The 16594-nt window shown below is 29.2% G+C and overlaps 2 protein-coding genes across 5 annotated transcripts in view; one reads left to right on the top strand and one right to left on the bottom strand.

The window, feature by feature from the left end:
- Nucleotides 1-293: 293 nt before the first annotated feature.
- The window catches only part of LOC102672597 (protein lin-37 homolog), an 83733-nt gene continuing 67432 nt past the window's right edge, over nucleotides 294-16594 (bottom strand). Inside the window, exons 2-8 of one of the 3 annotated variants that reach the window (XM_031512161.1) lie at nucleotides 7593-7789; nucleotides 2608-2686; nucleotides 2368-2506; nucleotides 2079-2297; nucleotides 1407-1590; nucleotides 1154-1302; nucleotides 294-1028 (exon numbers count right to left, since the gene is read on the bottom strand). In XM_031512161.1, coding sequence (XP_031368021.1) covers nucleotides 1007-1028; nucleotides 1154-1302; nucleotides 1407-1590; nucleotides 2079-2297; nucleotides 2368-2506; nucleotides 2608-2686 — 792 coding nt within the window. In that variant the 5' untranslated portion in view covers nucleotides 7593-7789 and the 3' untranslated portion in view covers nucleotides 294-1006. Of the gene's footprint in view, nucleotides 1029-1153; nucleotides 1303-1406; nucleotides 1591-2078; nucleotides 2298-2367; nucleotides 2507-2607; nucleotides 2687-2783; nucleotides 2808-7592; nucleotides 7790-16594 lie in introns of those variants that run through there. The other 2 variants (XM_031512158.1, XM_006608323.2) reach the window with 2 other exon arrangements.
- Nucleotides 3122-5703, top strand: LOC102672374 (multiple inositol polyphosphate phosphatase 1-like). 2 transcript variants are annotated; one of them, XM_006608321.2, is made up of 9 exons: nucleotides 3122-3182; nucleotides 3674-3867; nucleotides 3950-4260; nucleotides 4323-4448; nucleotides 4518-4662; nucleotides 4739-4839; nucleotides 4918-5027; nucleotides 5103-5297; nucleotides 5415-5703. In XM_006608321.2, the coding sequence occupies exons 2-9, from the start codon at nucleotides 3696-3698 to the stop codon at nucleotides 5581-5583; spliced, it is 1329 nt and encodes a 442-aa protein (XP_006608384.1). In that variant the 5' UTR covers nucleotides 3122-3182; nucleotides 3674-3695; the 3' UTR covers nucleotides 5584-5703. The 2 variants fall into 2 exon arrangements, with proteins under 2 accessions (XP_006608384.1, XP_006608385.1); XM_006608322.2 differs by lacking the exon at nucleotides 3122-3182 and having other exon boundaries at nucleotides 3728-3867; nucleotides 3984-4260.

Here is a 16594-nt window from a genome sequence, read left to right as displayed (position 1 = left end):
CACACACACACACACACACACACACACACACACACATATATATCGAATGGTGGAGATAATATAACATTAACTATGAAAGTAAATAATTTAAATTATGTTATTTATTTCTTAGCTACATTTTATATGAATTAAAAAATTGAATAGTATGGAAGAATACATAATATATTATGCATAATACTCAGAAGTCTTGAAAATTACAATTGCTCTAACAGAAAAGTCAGAATATTTCTGGCTCTCCAAATTATATTCGAATTAAATGATATTAAATAAATAGAGATAAATTCTTACTGAAAGTATTGTAAGTTACGACTATGTCAATATTTCAAATAAAAAGCTTGTAATTCTCAAGTCTTCGATGATTATCTGTTTTATCCTTTTTCCTAATAATTAGATTCGAATTTTCAAAAATTTCTAGTATCAAAATTTAGGGATATATATCAAGTTAATATTTTATCGAATAATATACTAACAAAACTGCCTCTTAATGTTCAGGCAATTAAAACTATTCCAAGTTCCTTTTTATACCCGTGATAAAATAATTGTAAGTAGCATTTCAATTTATTAAAAATAGCAGTGATATAACGAAAATGTATTATTTATTTCTTGTAGTTTATGCATTGTAGATAAATAATTTTGTTGTTTAGTACAAATTAAGTATATGAAATAAAAAAAAAAATTATTAATTAATTTATTGTCAGTATACCAATAATTTATCAAGAGACAAATGTAATAATTACATATCATTCTGTAAAAATTTCTATTTCAAAATTGAATTATTACTTAGAATCTTTTTTATAAATGAAATAATTGGTTATAATGAAATGTAATTGTAGTATATTATTAATATTGTAATAAAAAGGTATATTTCTACAAGTAGTATATAACAAGTATAAGTGTACAAAATAAAATATGTAGAAAAAGTGTGAAAAAAAATATTTATATAACATAAGAAAAAAATTATATTTATTACTAATAGATGATAGTAATTAATTTGTCAGATAATAATTCATTCAAATTCTGATTGTGCCCTGAAAGAAAAAAAAAATAATGTTTTTATAATTATAATTACGTTTCATAGTATAAAATATCATTTGAACAATATTTTTGTGTTATTTATATTCGTTCAAATAATTTGAAGATATTTAATATGTACCTCTTAAATATAGTATTTAATATATTTGCACTTTGTGTGAAACGTTGTTCATTCTTATATGCTTGTTGATACCATTTTTTGCGTACAGCATTCCAATGTACTCTGTGTTCTCTTAATAACATTTCTCGTGATTTTAGAGTTTGTCCGTCCTGGAATATATTATGTATATATATTTATAAATTTACGATGTATTGGTTAAATCATCTTATAAAAATAGATAAAATAAGAAGATTTATTAACATAAATATCTTACATAATCTAAATTCAATTCCTCTTTTTCTCTAATTATTGGTGAGGGTATACGATTTCTAGGTATAGCTTCTTCACAAGGTAATGGAGGTGGCAAATAATAAACATCACGAACTTCTCCATTACTATCTAATATATTATTACTTATATTAACTTCATTTAATATCTCTGGACTCGGACTACGTATTCTAAACAAAAAAATACATAATTTTTTTTCATATTATTTTTTTTATCTTAAAATATATATAATAAATCATTAAAATAATTTCTTCTACAACATAATTAATGCTTATAATTATGTTAAAATTAGCATTAACTTTGTATTGGCATATTCTTTCTATTAAATATATATAGTAACACAATAGTTTATATTATATAAAAAATTTTTTAAAAATTCATTATAAATATTTATCTTTAAGATATATAATTAAATGTTCAAATAAAAATTATATTTTATATAACTTTTATATTTTTAATTATTTTGTAATATAATAATAAAAATTAATTACTTATTAAGGTAATCAAAAACTTTTATATGCCATTACAGAATTAACACATATGAAATAATATTAAAATTGAATATTAATAAAACTATTATATATATATAAAATGAATATATATAAAAATGAATAATATTTGAATATTTATAATTTTTTTATTGTTTTTTATTACTTACTTCGGAACAAGATTAGGATTTCTTGGTTGATTTGCCATCCATGCTCTACATATAGGATAAAGTGGTGTATCTTCTTGAAACTGTGCTAAATCAACACTTCTATCAAATAATTTCATTACATAAGTATGATGAAATGCAGTATCCATTTGCACTTGTCTACGACGTCTTACTTTACGTGGTTGTTGAAAACCCATTGATTTTGTTCTATATATGTTATCACTACATAAAAATTCATTATTTAATGATTTATAATAAATACATAAATGAAATAATGCATATTAAAAATTACATTTTTTTTATTTGATGTTTATAGTCTTGTGTAGAACTCTCTTCACTTGAATCTGCTGATGATCCTGTATCACTATGTTGTAATAATTCTCTAAGAGCTCCTTTTAAACGATCTCTTGCAACAAGTACATCGCTATCTCCTATAGAATAAAATATATTTTATTATTAATTATTACACACATTAATGTAATATTCTATTTATTACTAATGAAATTATGAAATATAAGTAAGTTTTTGTTACCTAATTCATCTTTTATTTCTACCTTTACACGACCGGGTATTGGCACAGATGGTTGTTGATTGTTTCTTTTTTTTCCCATCTAAATTATAAAACAATTAGCATATTTATATAAATTTTTAATATTCAATAATAACTTTTTAAATTTTTATAATATTATATATTATTTTATTACAAACCTTTCGCATTGATTTTAATTTATTTGTATATTAAATAATATAAATCATATTTCTTTTGGAGATAAAAATTATGTATAATTATTATTACCAAAGAAAGATAAATTATTACTTATTTATTTATTATATTTATTTATTATATTTATTTATTTATATATGTATCATTGAGAATTTGAAAGAATGAGGTTAGAATATTAAGTATAATTTAAATATATAATTTTATTTGATATCAATGAAAATTAAGTAATTTTTATTATATTTTCAACTTTATTTTTTTTTCCAATTTTTTCGAATAAAAGTTATATTATGTTAATTAGAACTAATAATTATTATAAAAACACAAATCAAACGATCTCCAATAATTTTATGCATTTAACGAACTCGATAATTTCCTTTTCAGAGGTAAAGTATACTTTATTATCAGTTAATTCAATATATTGATATATTTATATTAATAATATCATTGATATATTTTAATTTTCAAATTTTTATAATTTTATCCTTATTACATCTTATATTTTTATTTTAATTATTATTTTAGTTTGGTTATATATGTTTTTATAACACGTTTTAAATTTGTTTAAATTTTAAAAAAGATTTACAAGATATTGCAACAAAAAATAGAAATATGATTTTAATTAAGTTTATTGTTTTATATAAATATATGTTAAAAAAAATAAATAATAAATAATAGGAATAGTTGTATATTTTACAAATTTTTAGAATTTGAATTTAAATCATTTTAAATAATCATTTTAAATTTATATAAATTGACTGTTTTTTTAAAATAAATCTTTAAAAAAAGAATTTTCAACATGTGGAAATTTAATTTTTCAATAATATTGAATATTTTAAAGTGAATATAATTTTTATGTATATATAATATATTTTAGATTGTTGAAAACAAATAAAAAGATGCAGTGGTTATTAAATATTCAAATACTTTTAATTATTAATGCAATAAATGTAATATTCACATTTACACATAATTGTGTTTTGCATAATAAAGATTATAGATGTAAACTAGGAACAAAGACACCATATAGATTTATATCCAATTATAATGATTCTCCTCTTGAATATTCAGGTAATATTTAATTGAATATGATTAAAGTATTATTCTTTTTTTATTCTATTAATAACAAACTTTTATCAAAATTAAATTATAGGTTGTATTTCAAAAAAAATATGGTTGCTTTTAAGACATGGTACAAGATATCCTGGTAAAAAATATGCATCATCTATGATTGAGAATTTGCCAAAATTAAAAAAAATTATTCTAGATAACTATAAAGAAAACAAAACAAAATTTACAAAAGAGGAAGCAGTTTTATTTAAAGAATGGAAAATTAGTTTTAGCAAAGATAATATCATGAAATTAACAGAAGAAGGTGAAGATGAAATGATCGATATTGGAGAAAGATATCAATCCAGATTTCCTAATCTTATGCCAGAAATATATAATAATCAAACTTATAAGGTAAATAATAATATATATTTTTTATTTTTTAATATATTTTCTTAATTAAGAATTAATTTTAGTTTAAATACACTGCTACTCAACGCACAGAAGAAAGTGCTAAAAATTTTGTTATTGGTTTATTTGGAAGATACAATAGTCATCAAGTTCAGTATCCAAAAGCAGAACATAAGGATCCTATATTAAGAGTAATTTATAATTATGTAATTTAATAATTATATGATCTTCTATTATATGATGATTTTTTAAGTTTCTAGTTTTATAAACGTTGCGAACGTTGGCGTTCTGAAATTGACAAAAACCCAAATTCGCGCGTAGAAAAAGACAAATTTTTGAAAAGTGAAATTTATAAGAAAATGTTAGATGATGTTTCTACACGTATTGGTTATCAAATTAATCACGGTATGCGGAATATATTGCAATTGATTTTAAAACATGAAAAAAAAATATATCATAAAAAAAAATATTTATATTTCAGAAAATATATATTTAATGTATTTGATGTGTGGATTTGAAACAGCATGGAATAAAAATTTTGAATCACCATGGTGTAAAGTATTTTCATTGAATGATTTCAAGGTATATTTTTAAATTTGATTTAAATTTATTAAATTTATTGAATTTGTTAACTTTAACTATTAATTGATATTTTATTAGATACTTGAATTTGCTGATGATTTGGAATATTATTGGAATGATGGATATGGCTATAAATTATCTTATGAACAAGCATGTCCTGCTTTGAGAGATGTTTTTAATTTTTTTGCGTAAGAATAAATTTTCTCCGAAAATTGAAATATTTACGTTAAATATATTATTAAAATTTTATTTTAAATTTATAGGTCAGATGAAAGATTGTTGGTATCGGCGTATTTTACCCATTCAGGCACTATTTTAAAGTTGCTAACTTTATTAGGAGTTGCAAAAGATGATCAACATTTAACACACGATTTATTTTCGTTATATGCTGACGATAGAGCTTGGAGAACTGGGATTATTGATACTTTCGCATCTAATATTGCATTCATTTTATATAAGTAATTATTTACTTATATTTTATATATATAATTTAACTAATTATAATATATATAATATATTAATATAATATATATAATGTATTAATTATATATAATATTGTAATTTTTTTATTTTAGTTGTTCTGGAATTTCCAGTGTTCTTTTTATGCATCAGGAAAGACCATTATATTTACCAGGATGTCCTATAAATATACCATGTTCATTGTCCACTATGAAAGCACTTTATCCTGATCAAGAAGAGGAGTGTCAATTTGAAAGAATGTGTTCAATGAAGGAATCATCATAAAATAATGCAGAATTACGAGTTTAATTTTAAAAATTATATTATTACATGTTTTTATAAATTTCATTATATTGAAACAGAATAAAATGAGTGAATTGATTGTTTTTTTATTTTACAAAAAAATTAATTCATTACATTTCATGAAATTGTATTTTTATTTGTTTATATTCATTATTATCTTGTCAGAAAATCTTATAATTGTTTTTTTCAAAAACTTAATAAATTCAAATCGAAATTTTAATGAATTGTTAAATGAAAATCGTGATCAAAGAGAATTAAAACTTGTAAAATTAGCGTCACTTCTGAACATCTTTGAGATTGAAATAATGTAAGATAAGCAAATAGTAAGAAAAAAAAATAGAGACTAATAGCGCTATCTATTGAGTGAATCAAATATCTTTTTAAAAATAGGATAAAGTAGAGTAAGAATTGAGGATTAGCGCCATCTTTTGAATGCTTTTGGTAAGAAATATCTATTTTATACTCAAAAGATGGCGTTGATTTTCAATTCTTATTTTATTTTTATTATTTTTTTATTATTTTCTCTTTTCCTTCATTAGTTTCATTTGCGACATTCTGAAGATGGCGTTCCATGATTTCTATATTTTTATCTTATCTCTGTTTTCTTACCATCTATTATTATTATCTTTGTTTGACATCATGAAAATATTCGAATATCTCCTTGCTTATTCTACATCATATTTATAATATAATTTTTCTATTTCTTAAAATAAAAATTTCTTATTAGGGAGTATTTTATAATCAGTATCAATACAGTACAGATTCAAATGCAAATTCAAAACAGATGCAATGTAATATTATATTATAGATTTTATTTACATATATCATATAGTTGATAATTCTAATGAATTAATGATACTATCTATATTTGTTAGTATTCAATTTTAATTTTGATGTATGTAAATCGAATTATGATATTGAATTGATCGATGATCAATGTATTATTGCACTATATATTAATTTACCAAATTTAATTACGTCTATTGATATTTATCTGAACGATATATATCGTTATTTTCGAAATTCAAGTTTTCTTCGAGAATTTTTTTCGCAGTATTGGTATATCAATCGAATAAAATATACAATAAATAATAGAGAACGAGTAAAAATCTTATACATGCAGATTCTCAATATTTCACGAAATAATTATTCGAAAATTCGACAGTTTTATTGTCCGATAACAGGATAGTATCCTTCCACTTCGGATGCCCGCCCTTATCGTGTCTCGGGCATCGAATCGTGGCACGAATCGTACGCGAGTATAAATCTGACAGTCGTAGGAATCTATGAACAAAAGTGGAGCCACTTACATGCGCGTAAAGTCAAATTTATGGAGGGTGTGGGCATATAAATGCGCGACGTGCCATAAATTTAAATGTTGGACATGGTCGGAGCGAGATGGTGGAACTGGAGAAGAGAGAATGAGAAAGAGAAAGAGAGAGAGAGAAAGAGAGACGAAAGGAGAGATTTCAGAGTTCTCAAAGGTACTAACGATATTGTTTGGGGCATTCGTGGATTCACACGCGATGCATCCTCCTCAAATTCTCGAGAGGGAACAACAATTTATTTTGACGAAAATACTCTAAGGGTTAGTCGCAAATCATAGATGGAGCGTTTGCCATTGAATTTCTTTGTATATACGTTAAAATATTCGTTTATTTCCAACTTTGTTTTTTTCTATTTCTTTTGACGAAAAAATTAAGAAGAAATGGATATATATTATAATCTTTTCGATACTTTCTTCCATTGGATACTGTGCCACTTTTCTATTCGATCTTGTTTGTATCAATTTACGAATTTACGCCACGTTCTAACGTTGATAATAAGTGTAAAGACAAGATGATATGATATCGGTCAATTGTTATACTGTCCATATATAAAATTGATATTTCTCCAAAAATCAATAATCCAACGAAATTATAATATTTTTCTTTCTAAGTTTCCTTGGATTATATATAATATTCGCGTCACTGCGTCTAATTTCAATTTACCTCTGGCCAGGCGTTGCCTCGTTAACCGGATGCTCTCTGTCTCGGGATTAGCGTTTTTCCGGTGTTATAAGTAACCGGCGCCGATCGGGTTTCATGGAGAAACGGAAGTCGGTTGTAAGAGGATACTGGAAGTTGGAATTATCTCGTTGCTCTTGATCCTTTTTTCTTCCTTTATTTCCTTGGATAATATTCCTATGCTGTTGGACATTGTTATATATTAGAATAATAAATGTTTTTTTTTTATTTTTATGGATATTTTACTGATATAACGCTATTCATTTCAAAAACGATACCGGATATAATGTTTTAAATAATGATCGTAAAATTTGTTATTAATTTTTTCTTAACGATCAGAATGTTTGGAATGGAAATTCTAGAATCAAAAAACAAAATTATAGAAACGGGATAATAAATAATAATTTGATCCCATTTTTATCTATTTTCTTATGCAGCTATATAGCACAATTTTCAGATTTTTCTACATTTAAATTTACATTTCGAAGATCAAAAGTTACATCCTATACGTGTTATAATTTATTGTGTGTATTCGTGGAATATAAAACAAATATACAAAAATATTTATAATTGAACAAATGAATATCCCATAATCTAACATTTTTCGTATTTTTTCCAGGTATTTTTTTATGCCAGATTAAAACGAAACCCCATATATACATATATGGTATACCTGGCATTAAAGATAGCGGCGCTCAAAGTCCACCCCTAGAAGAGCTAAGGGAAAAAGAGAGCTTCACGATGAAGTGTAGATAAGAATGAAATATATTGGAAGGAGCTCCAGGGGCAGCTGTCTGGCGACGATTTTGCATTCGACAAGCTAAAAGATTCACTTCCAACGCAGCAGACCGTTCCCTTCGGTAGTTACCTGTTAAACGGGGAAAGTCGTGGGTGGGCATTTGCGGTTGAATTTTTCGAGCGAATATTTCCGGGTCGCCTGAAGGCTCGCCTTGAACGATAGGTAAGTGTTGACGTATCGAATGTTTCGCGTTATACACGTATATATGTATACATTATTTTTCAATGGAATCGATTGTCGTGGGACAGTACATTTTTCAAAATTTTCGCAGATTTTTCCCCCTTTCCTTGCGCGAATTATATTCGAAGGAGAGACGTGATTGGAGCACTGAAGAAATAATAAGAAATATAATGGCCAACGAACGATTATATTACAATTATTTCTTCGTTTTTCATTTATTCAATACGATTACTCTTTAAACTTTTTGATACATGATACTCGTTTAATTGATACGAATAATTATAAATATTACACGAACTATACATAAGAAAGAAAATTAAATATTGTGAAAAATTAAATCAATATATATATCGAACATTGAATTTCTTAACGATTCTAACAATTTCCTAATTATCATTATAAAAATACAAACGATTGATAATTTTCTCAATTATTCCCCGAGTATTAATTTTTGCAATATCCCTTAAAATGGACCAACGTAATCTTGCAACTAATGCACGTTCCGAGGATACAATTAAATAAGCCAACATTCGTTCGAGTATTGATCTTTCGTGGAATTTATCCTCCACGAAAATGGGTGAACGCCGGCTCTGAGGTGGTTCAACCCTTCGAAGTAAATGTTCCCCATTAGGCTGCGGCGGGCAAACGACGAAAGGAGGAAATCCTGCAACGATAAACTAGAGGCAGGATGAACCGGCTCGCGCACACTGCAGTTTAATGTTCGACGTTGCTACGTTGCAGAGCGACGCGTTGCTAAACTCTGTGTACCAAAGCGTGACGCGCGTTCTACATTAACATCGTTGCTCCTGTGACGCGAAGAATTCCATCTACCCCCTCCCCCTATCTCTTTGTAAAATTTAAGATCGATTATGAATATATTGACGAATAAATAATTCGTAATTTCGTAAGATTCTCAATATACTTGCCTCTCGTGAATAGAGTTAATTAAGGAAAGTAATCGCAATCGTAATTACGTTAAGAGTTAAAAAATTTTAGATCTTGTATTATTACATTATTTTTTTTAATCGTGTTAATGTTTGAAGTGATAATGGGCAGGTAAATTAATATAAAATTAATTAACGAGGATAAAAATAGTGGAAATAATTAAAAAATATGATTAAGATGAATAACGTAAAAATCCAATTATAAGTTAAAGTGGTGCAAAAAAATTACAGATATCAAGGATCATTATCACGTTATCAGTATCCAACGTATAGTCGTTGTTAACAAAGTTGACTGAACAAGATCAACGGCTTCATAACGTGAAGGAAACCGTACACAACACCTGCCTTTCATCATCGGCCATGCATAATCATGTACGCGTGTGATAAGAACGAGAGGGTGAATTTGTGGAGGGTCGGTGCGTTGAAAAGGCCTCGTGTCACGGGGGAGGGAGGAGGTGCCATCAGGAACGTTGGTTCATCTAGGAAGCCGACCCTTCAGAACGCTTTGTTAATGGCGCACCGTCAGAGATCATTAAAGCGATCGCAGCGCCGCGAGAATCACGGTGGAAATCGTGAAAACGACGGGCTGCGTTTTCACACTGCGTTGGCATTCTACCATTTCGGCCATTGTTAATGGTTAAACGCAACCGTCCCTGCGATAATTAAATGTAATGACGATCGTTGAATCCCCACGCACCCCCTGTATGCGTGTCTTAACCCTCTCGTGCAACCCGTCATGCAACTCGAGAATTATATATATATATATATATACGTATATACACTTGGGTATTTTTTAAATATCATGTTGAGACCGTTTTTTGTTATTCTTGAAAATGATCATTGTTCGAATTACTGTTGATCTACGAATTAGAATTTAATTACAATTTAATTAATAATTTTACCTTCATTAAGTATACTTTCGATCGATGCCTCGAGAAAATACTTCCCTCTTAGAAAATATTCGTTATAAGTTTATAAAATGAAAACGGGTGTCAAGAATTTAATCCTAGTCCTTTTAATTCCTCTAAAAATAAGATGTTTGTTACTCTTGCGACATAATTGTATCTACTACAACTTACTGCAACTTGCATCATTTTTTTAAAAAATTGATCCATAATATGGCTTCCCTTATAAATATAAGGCATACTTTTTTAGTATGCCGAGCCTCGAATAAGGGGTATGCATAAATTTCCCCGAGTAACGCAATTTCCCTACGTAACAAGTTGCTCGATCGGCAAGGTATTACAGGCTCGATCGGTAAAAATTGGAAGGGTATAGGAGTAACTAACCAGATTGGAGGATTAGCGAAAAGAAACAAGGGAGACGGAATACGGTCGAGACGGAGAATATACCCATAAGCCGGGGAGGGAGGGAGGCGACCATGCGTAAACGTCATCCTAGGCGCGGGGTTGGGAAGCGTGTTTAACTCCGTTCAGCCGTGTAATCGGATTGACTCGATGCACGTGCGATGCATTATGAATCTGAGGAGTCGATAGCTTCCCTCGAACGTCTTCGACGAACATTGTATGCAAATTTGGTTACATTCGAGCAAACTTGATTAACCCCCCTTAATAAAACGTACGAAGATCGATCTGTTATTATTATTTTTATTATTTTAATTACAAACAGATCGAGCGTGTTTGAAATTTGAATTCGGCTGAAAGTTCGGCAACTTTTTCGGAGATTTTATTGGTGAATCTGGTTAAAAAAAGAGCAAAAAAAACGCGTGTTAATCAATTGAATTTTTTCCCTTTTCCTCTTTCCCTTTTTAACGAAATAAATACGAAAATTGTAACAAGAGAAAAATTAAATAACGACAGGATTAATCGATAGCGAATTTTATTCGCGGATTTCTCGATGATGAAAATGATACGGAGCAAAATTGTTTTTGATCAATTGGAAGATATCGTGGTGTCGAGTGGATACTAATTTTAATGAAAAATATATTATATTTCTGATAATTGTTACGGAACTAACGAATAAAATGCCATCAATGAGGCATAGGAATAAAAGAATTGAGAAAATTGAATTATTGAAAAGTTAATCTATTTTATTTGTATGAGAATAATATATAAAACAATCTTAAGAGAGCTTAATCACAATAGATATTGTGCAGCCAATTTTTAATTATATAATTTTCGAGATCATATTTTATTTTCAGGCCATTTATTTAATGTATAAATACGTTAAATAAGTGAGTCATCAAACATATAATTATACGAATATCACACGCGATTAAAATAAGGAAAAGTATAAAAATAGAGAAGCAGAAGGAAAGGAAGGAAAATTAAATCGAGAAAAGTTAATTATAACAAGATTCTTTTCAGAATTCGTTGTACGTGTATACGCACGTGTATAAAAGTAATACGGAACATAGTTGATCTCTCGGTTATGAAAAATATCGTATATAATAGACATTTTAATTAAATTTTTCAGAATATAATTTATTTTCAGACCGTCGTTCACACTCTGTTGTTCGCCGGTCTAAAAACGAAGGCAGCTAGAAATCTGCGATGCAGCTAAAAATTCCGGGAGAGAACTTTCAATAACGTGATTATATAAAAGACGAGAAAAAATTTTCGATAACGAAAGGAATGTTTTTAATAAAAAGGACCGATCGTTTCACCGAAAATTCAAAAGTTCTTGATTTAATGTCGATGAGTCGATTGAGGAATTTTTGTTTACCAAAAATTTCTTATTAACAATAATAAAAAAAGATTTTTCGTTGAAATGTTTTTAAATAACAAATGACATTTTTTTTTCACGTATCGATTATTCGTATCGATTGAGGATATCTATCACGTCATCTTATTATACGAAAAATCTGAATAATTATCGAGTTATATTAAACGGAAGAGAGGAAATTTTTTTGTTAAAAAAATGTAGCTGAATTAAATTTTTAATAATTTTTTGAACGTAAAAATGATTTCAATGTAAAATGCATACACACATATGAAATACATATGAATTGTAGATACTTTTCGAATTATAAAAAAATTATTCCAATGATTGAATTGTATGTAAGCTTTTCAAAAAAAAAAAAAAAAAAAAAAAAAAAAAAAAGAAAGTTAAATGAAACTTTTAATATTTTATTAAAATATTGGTAGATAAATCAACAATACGTATGGAAAATACGCAACAACTTTATGGAAATACATGACACGTGTGGAATTAATGAAAATTTGTCAGAACGATCACCGAGTTATACTACTGTGTAAACGGAAATTTTATTGAAAATAAAGCCAAACGAAATTTTTAAATTTTTATATCAAAACGATCACACTGATGAATACACATGGAAAGAATACACATCGACAATCGCATACCAAGTGTGAATACGTGTTGAATTAACGATACATTGGCAGAAATATCACCGAGTTACTCCACTGCAAATTTTACTGCAAACTTTTTCAAATACGAATCCAAAAACGAAACCTTAAATTTTTCTATCACAAGGATAAAAAGTTGATTAAATAAAAAGAGACGCGTTGCAGGCGATAAAATTAGTAAATATAAAAAGAGAAAGAAAAGAGAAAGAGAATTCGTTTAATTAGAAACCACTACTATGGGAAACGGAGGAAGAAGTGGGACTATCCTGAATACATAATCAAGTTTTTTGCTTTCGACCATTATTTTTCTCGTTGACGAAATGTTCAATGAACCAAGTCCAAGAAACTACGATAATTCGAACTACGAAATCGAATTATCGAAAAAAAAAAAAAGAAAAAAATGTTTCCTAAAAATTACACAGAAACTACTACGAAATTAAAATCAAAACAGATTCGAATATATATTTTTATTTAAATTATTAAAAGTTTGAATTTTATTATTAAAATATCAACTCAACAAATAATTTCATCAAAAGAGATAAAATTATGATTTCAAACGTATACTCTTGATAAAATAATAATCGATAAAGATTTATTTACGAACTTCCAATTGAATACTTCTATATACTATCAAAGTATTAAACGATTCTCTTTCTCCTGTACTCGATAATAACCTATTGAATCGAAGAAAAAGATTCAATTCGATGAAATCGACGGCAACGAAATCCGATACGCCAAAAGATCAAAACCAATAAATACAATTTACTTGCGCGATAAACAATATCGATACGAGAAATCCACAAATAATTCCCATCCACCATAACCGTTAAAAAAAAAAAAAAAAAATACGTAACACCATCGATCATCGCTCGATCGGTTGTTCGTTCAACATTCATCCTTTCGTCACTTCCTCTTCCCATTTCCCCAGAATCTCTATCTCCGTGATCCTATCCTTCCCTACCATTCATAGAACTCGATCGACTCGATGGAGAAGGAAAACGACGCCTCTACATATAATATATACACATATACACATATATATATATACATACGTACATGTGTATGCGTGCGTGTGTTTCGTGAGTTTTTTTTTTTGCGATATAGTGGAGTCGTTCCACGAGCAGAGAATAGCGTGGAACGCGCGATTTAACCCCGTCGCGTAACCACCCCCCTCTCTCTCGGCCATTATATCGTCGCGGCACCCGTAAATCCATTTTTACGGTTATTCTCGATACCGTAGAAATCAATAATCGTCTATAAAACGGTATACTTTACTCGGCCGGCATACGTTTCCGTATTCCCTCGCTTAAACACGAGGGGCATCTATCATACGATACATTGTACCAGCAGAGATATCTCCGGTGCACCATTGGTGAAGAGCTCTCTCTTTCTGTATGGATACGTTTTCATGTAACGAAATGTGGGCGTAGAAAGATAGGAAATTGTTAAAAGTATCGAAGTTGTACGCGAGAGATACATGTTAGAAGACACTAATCTGTTTTTACATGTGATAGGGTTGATAGGATTTGAAAATTTGGTATTTTTTTTTTTTTGTTGTTCAAGGTATGTTTGTTGCGTACATGGTTAATAAACTGGGTCGAAGGTATACGAAAATTTAAATTTTTGCATATCTTTTAGAGTCCAATGGCCTGGTCCAATTGCTTGGAATGGGCAATAATTTATCGAATTTTATCTAGGTTTAAAGATATTGATTATTTTATTCTTCTTTATGGATGTTTGTTATTTCTTTTGTATATTTTTTGACGGATAATCGAGAGAAATTTTTTAATGGAAAAAGTATGAAGTGTTTTTTTTTTTGTAAAGGAGCTTGTTATTTCTTTCGTTTATAGATTGTTTTGTATTTAAAAATCTTTGGAAGGAAAGTCGGAGGATTTGAATTGGGGAAGTTATAGAGAAGAAGTTGATGCTAATGATCAGAACGAATTGATTAAAAGGTTTCTAAAATTGATATGGTGTAAGAAAATAAATTTGAATAATATTTTTGAATAATATCGAAATATTTTGTCACGCTTCGATCAACAATATTTTACAATACGTGAAACATAAAATTTTACCAAAAGAGGGGATCGACTGGTTATTTTTTTACGGCTCGCCGAAACACTGAAAGTTTTCACGTAAATGTAGTAGCTTTGTGACTCTAACTCCCCTCCTCCCCTCCCTTCCCTTTAGGACCGAAGCAAAGCAAACATTTCCATGGGGGATTCGAAGTTCCGCGAAACGGAAACAATAACGAGACCTCTCAATTACTCTAATTGCGTGCTTGAAAAAACCAACCCGAACAACACCCGAACTCTGAACAATTCTTCATTAAATCCTCGGCCAGAGTGTATCCATTCAACGATCGTGTCTTTCTTTTTTTACCCTACACCTCTTTCGAAAGCTAATTTTCGATCGATGAAATTTTACACGAGCTGAATTTGGATCGAAAATTTTTTATCGAATCCTATTAAAATTAGAGAAACTTTGAACAGTTATAACTCCGAAGATAATTACTTCCGGTCAACGAGCGAACGATCATGGAAGCGCAGAACCTTGCCCTTCAAAACGCTTTTTGATTTATCTCGATATCACTTCCGGTTCCCGAGATATCGTCGTGTAAAGAAAAAGTTAATTTTTCATCATTTACCTTAAACTTGATTAACCCTATTAAAATTAGGAAAACTTTGAACCGTTATAACTTCGAAGATAATTACTTCCGGTCAACGAGCGAACGATCGTTGGAAGCGCATAACCTTGCCCTTCAAAACGCTTTCTCGTTTATCTCGATACGACTTCCGGTTCCCGAGATATCGTCGTGTAAAGAGACAGGTAATTTCTGATCGTTTACTATCTTCGTTCTTGTCGGTTATTCGGACCTCTCGCTCGCTCCTCGCCTCACTGACCTATCTCGAATTCCAGACAAGTGACAGACGCGATTCCTAGAAAAACAGTAGCATTCTAAGAAAAAATGTAGGTCACTGTGTCGCGGGTTCATTCGTAATTTCTGCTTAACCGCTATGAATACTTTGAACCGTTATATCTCGGGAACCGATTGAGATATCGGGATGAATCAAAGTGTGACTTCAACGGGATAGTTTCCTCTATTTTCTCAATGTATTTTAACGACAAAATTTTTACTTCCTCCTTAATTTTTTTCACGTAAAAAGTCAAAATTTCTTCGATCCTTGATTTATTATCACGAGACAAGATTATAAATTTATTTAATTTCACGCTTTTTTAACTATTATCTGTACGTACCACTACGAACGATATTAAACTCACATTGATATACTATACTATACTATACTATACTATACGTATCAAATAAATAAGAAAGGAAAAACGATCCATCAAAGCGTCCACCTGTCAACCTCTCCATCAAATCCTCAACTGAGGGGTGTCTCCATTCATCGACCTTATCAATATTCGAAGACGATTGACACCGGATCCGGCAGATGTGCAGGGATACACGTGGACATGATTATAGGGGCGTGCATCTGCACGTGCACACGCAGGGGCGCGTTAATTCTGCGCGTTGATGCACCGCCCAAGGCATCCTCCATCCACTTGTCGGTTAATTGTATTATCTATTGACTCGGTTTACCGGAGCGGATAGAGAAGGTTCTTGCGTAAGGGACGTCAACGTGGGAGGGGGAGAAGGGCGGACGGGCTGCATATTAATTATCTGATAATTCCTATGCTTAACGAGCCACGACATCGTGCACGACAACTACA

The sequence above is a fragment of the Apis dorsata genome, unplaced genomic scaffold (assembly GCF_000469605.1).
Source record: "Apis dorsata unplaced genomic scaffold, Apis dorsata 1.3 scaffold_34, whole genome shotgun sequence".
In the NCBI taxonomy this organism is placed as follows: domain Eukaryota; kingdom Metazoa; phylum Arthropoda; class Insecta; order Hymenoptera; family Apidae; genus Apis; species Apis dorsata.
This window is presented reverse-complemented; position numbering and strand designations above follow the sequence as displayed.

Bases quoted from the DNA above. Each gene is read 5' to 3' on its own strand.
- LOC102672374 (XM_006608321.2), top strand. From the start codon at position 3,696: ATGCAGTGGTTATTAAATATTCAAATACTTTTAATTATTAATGCAATA. The intron at 4,449-4,517 runs GTAATTTATAAT...TTAAGTTTCTAG, and splicing joins ATAAGGATCCTATATTAAGA to TTTTATAAACGTTGCGAACG. The intron at 4,840-4,917 runs GTATATTTTTAA...ATATTTTATTAG, and splicing joins TTTCATTGAATGATTTCAAG to ATACTTGAATTTGCTGATGA.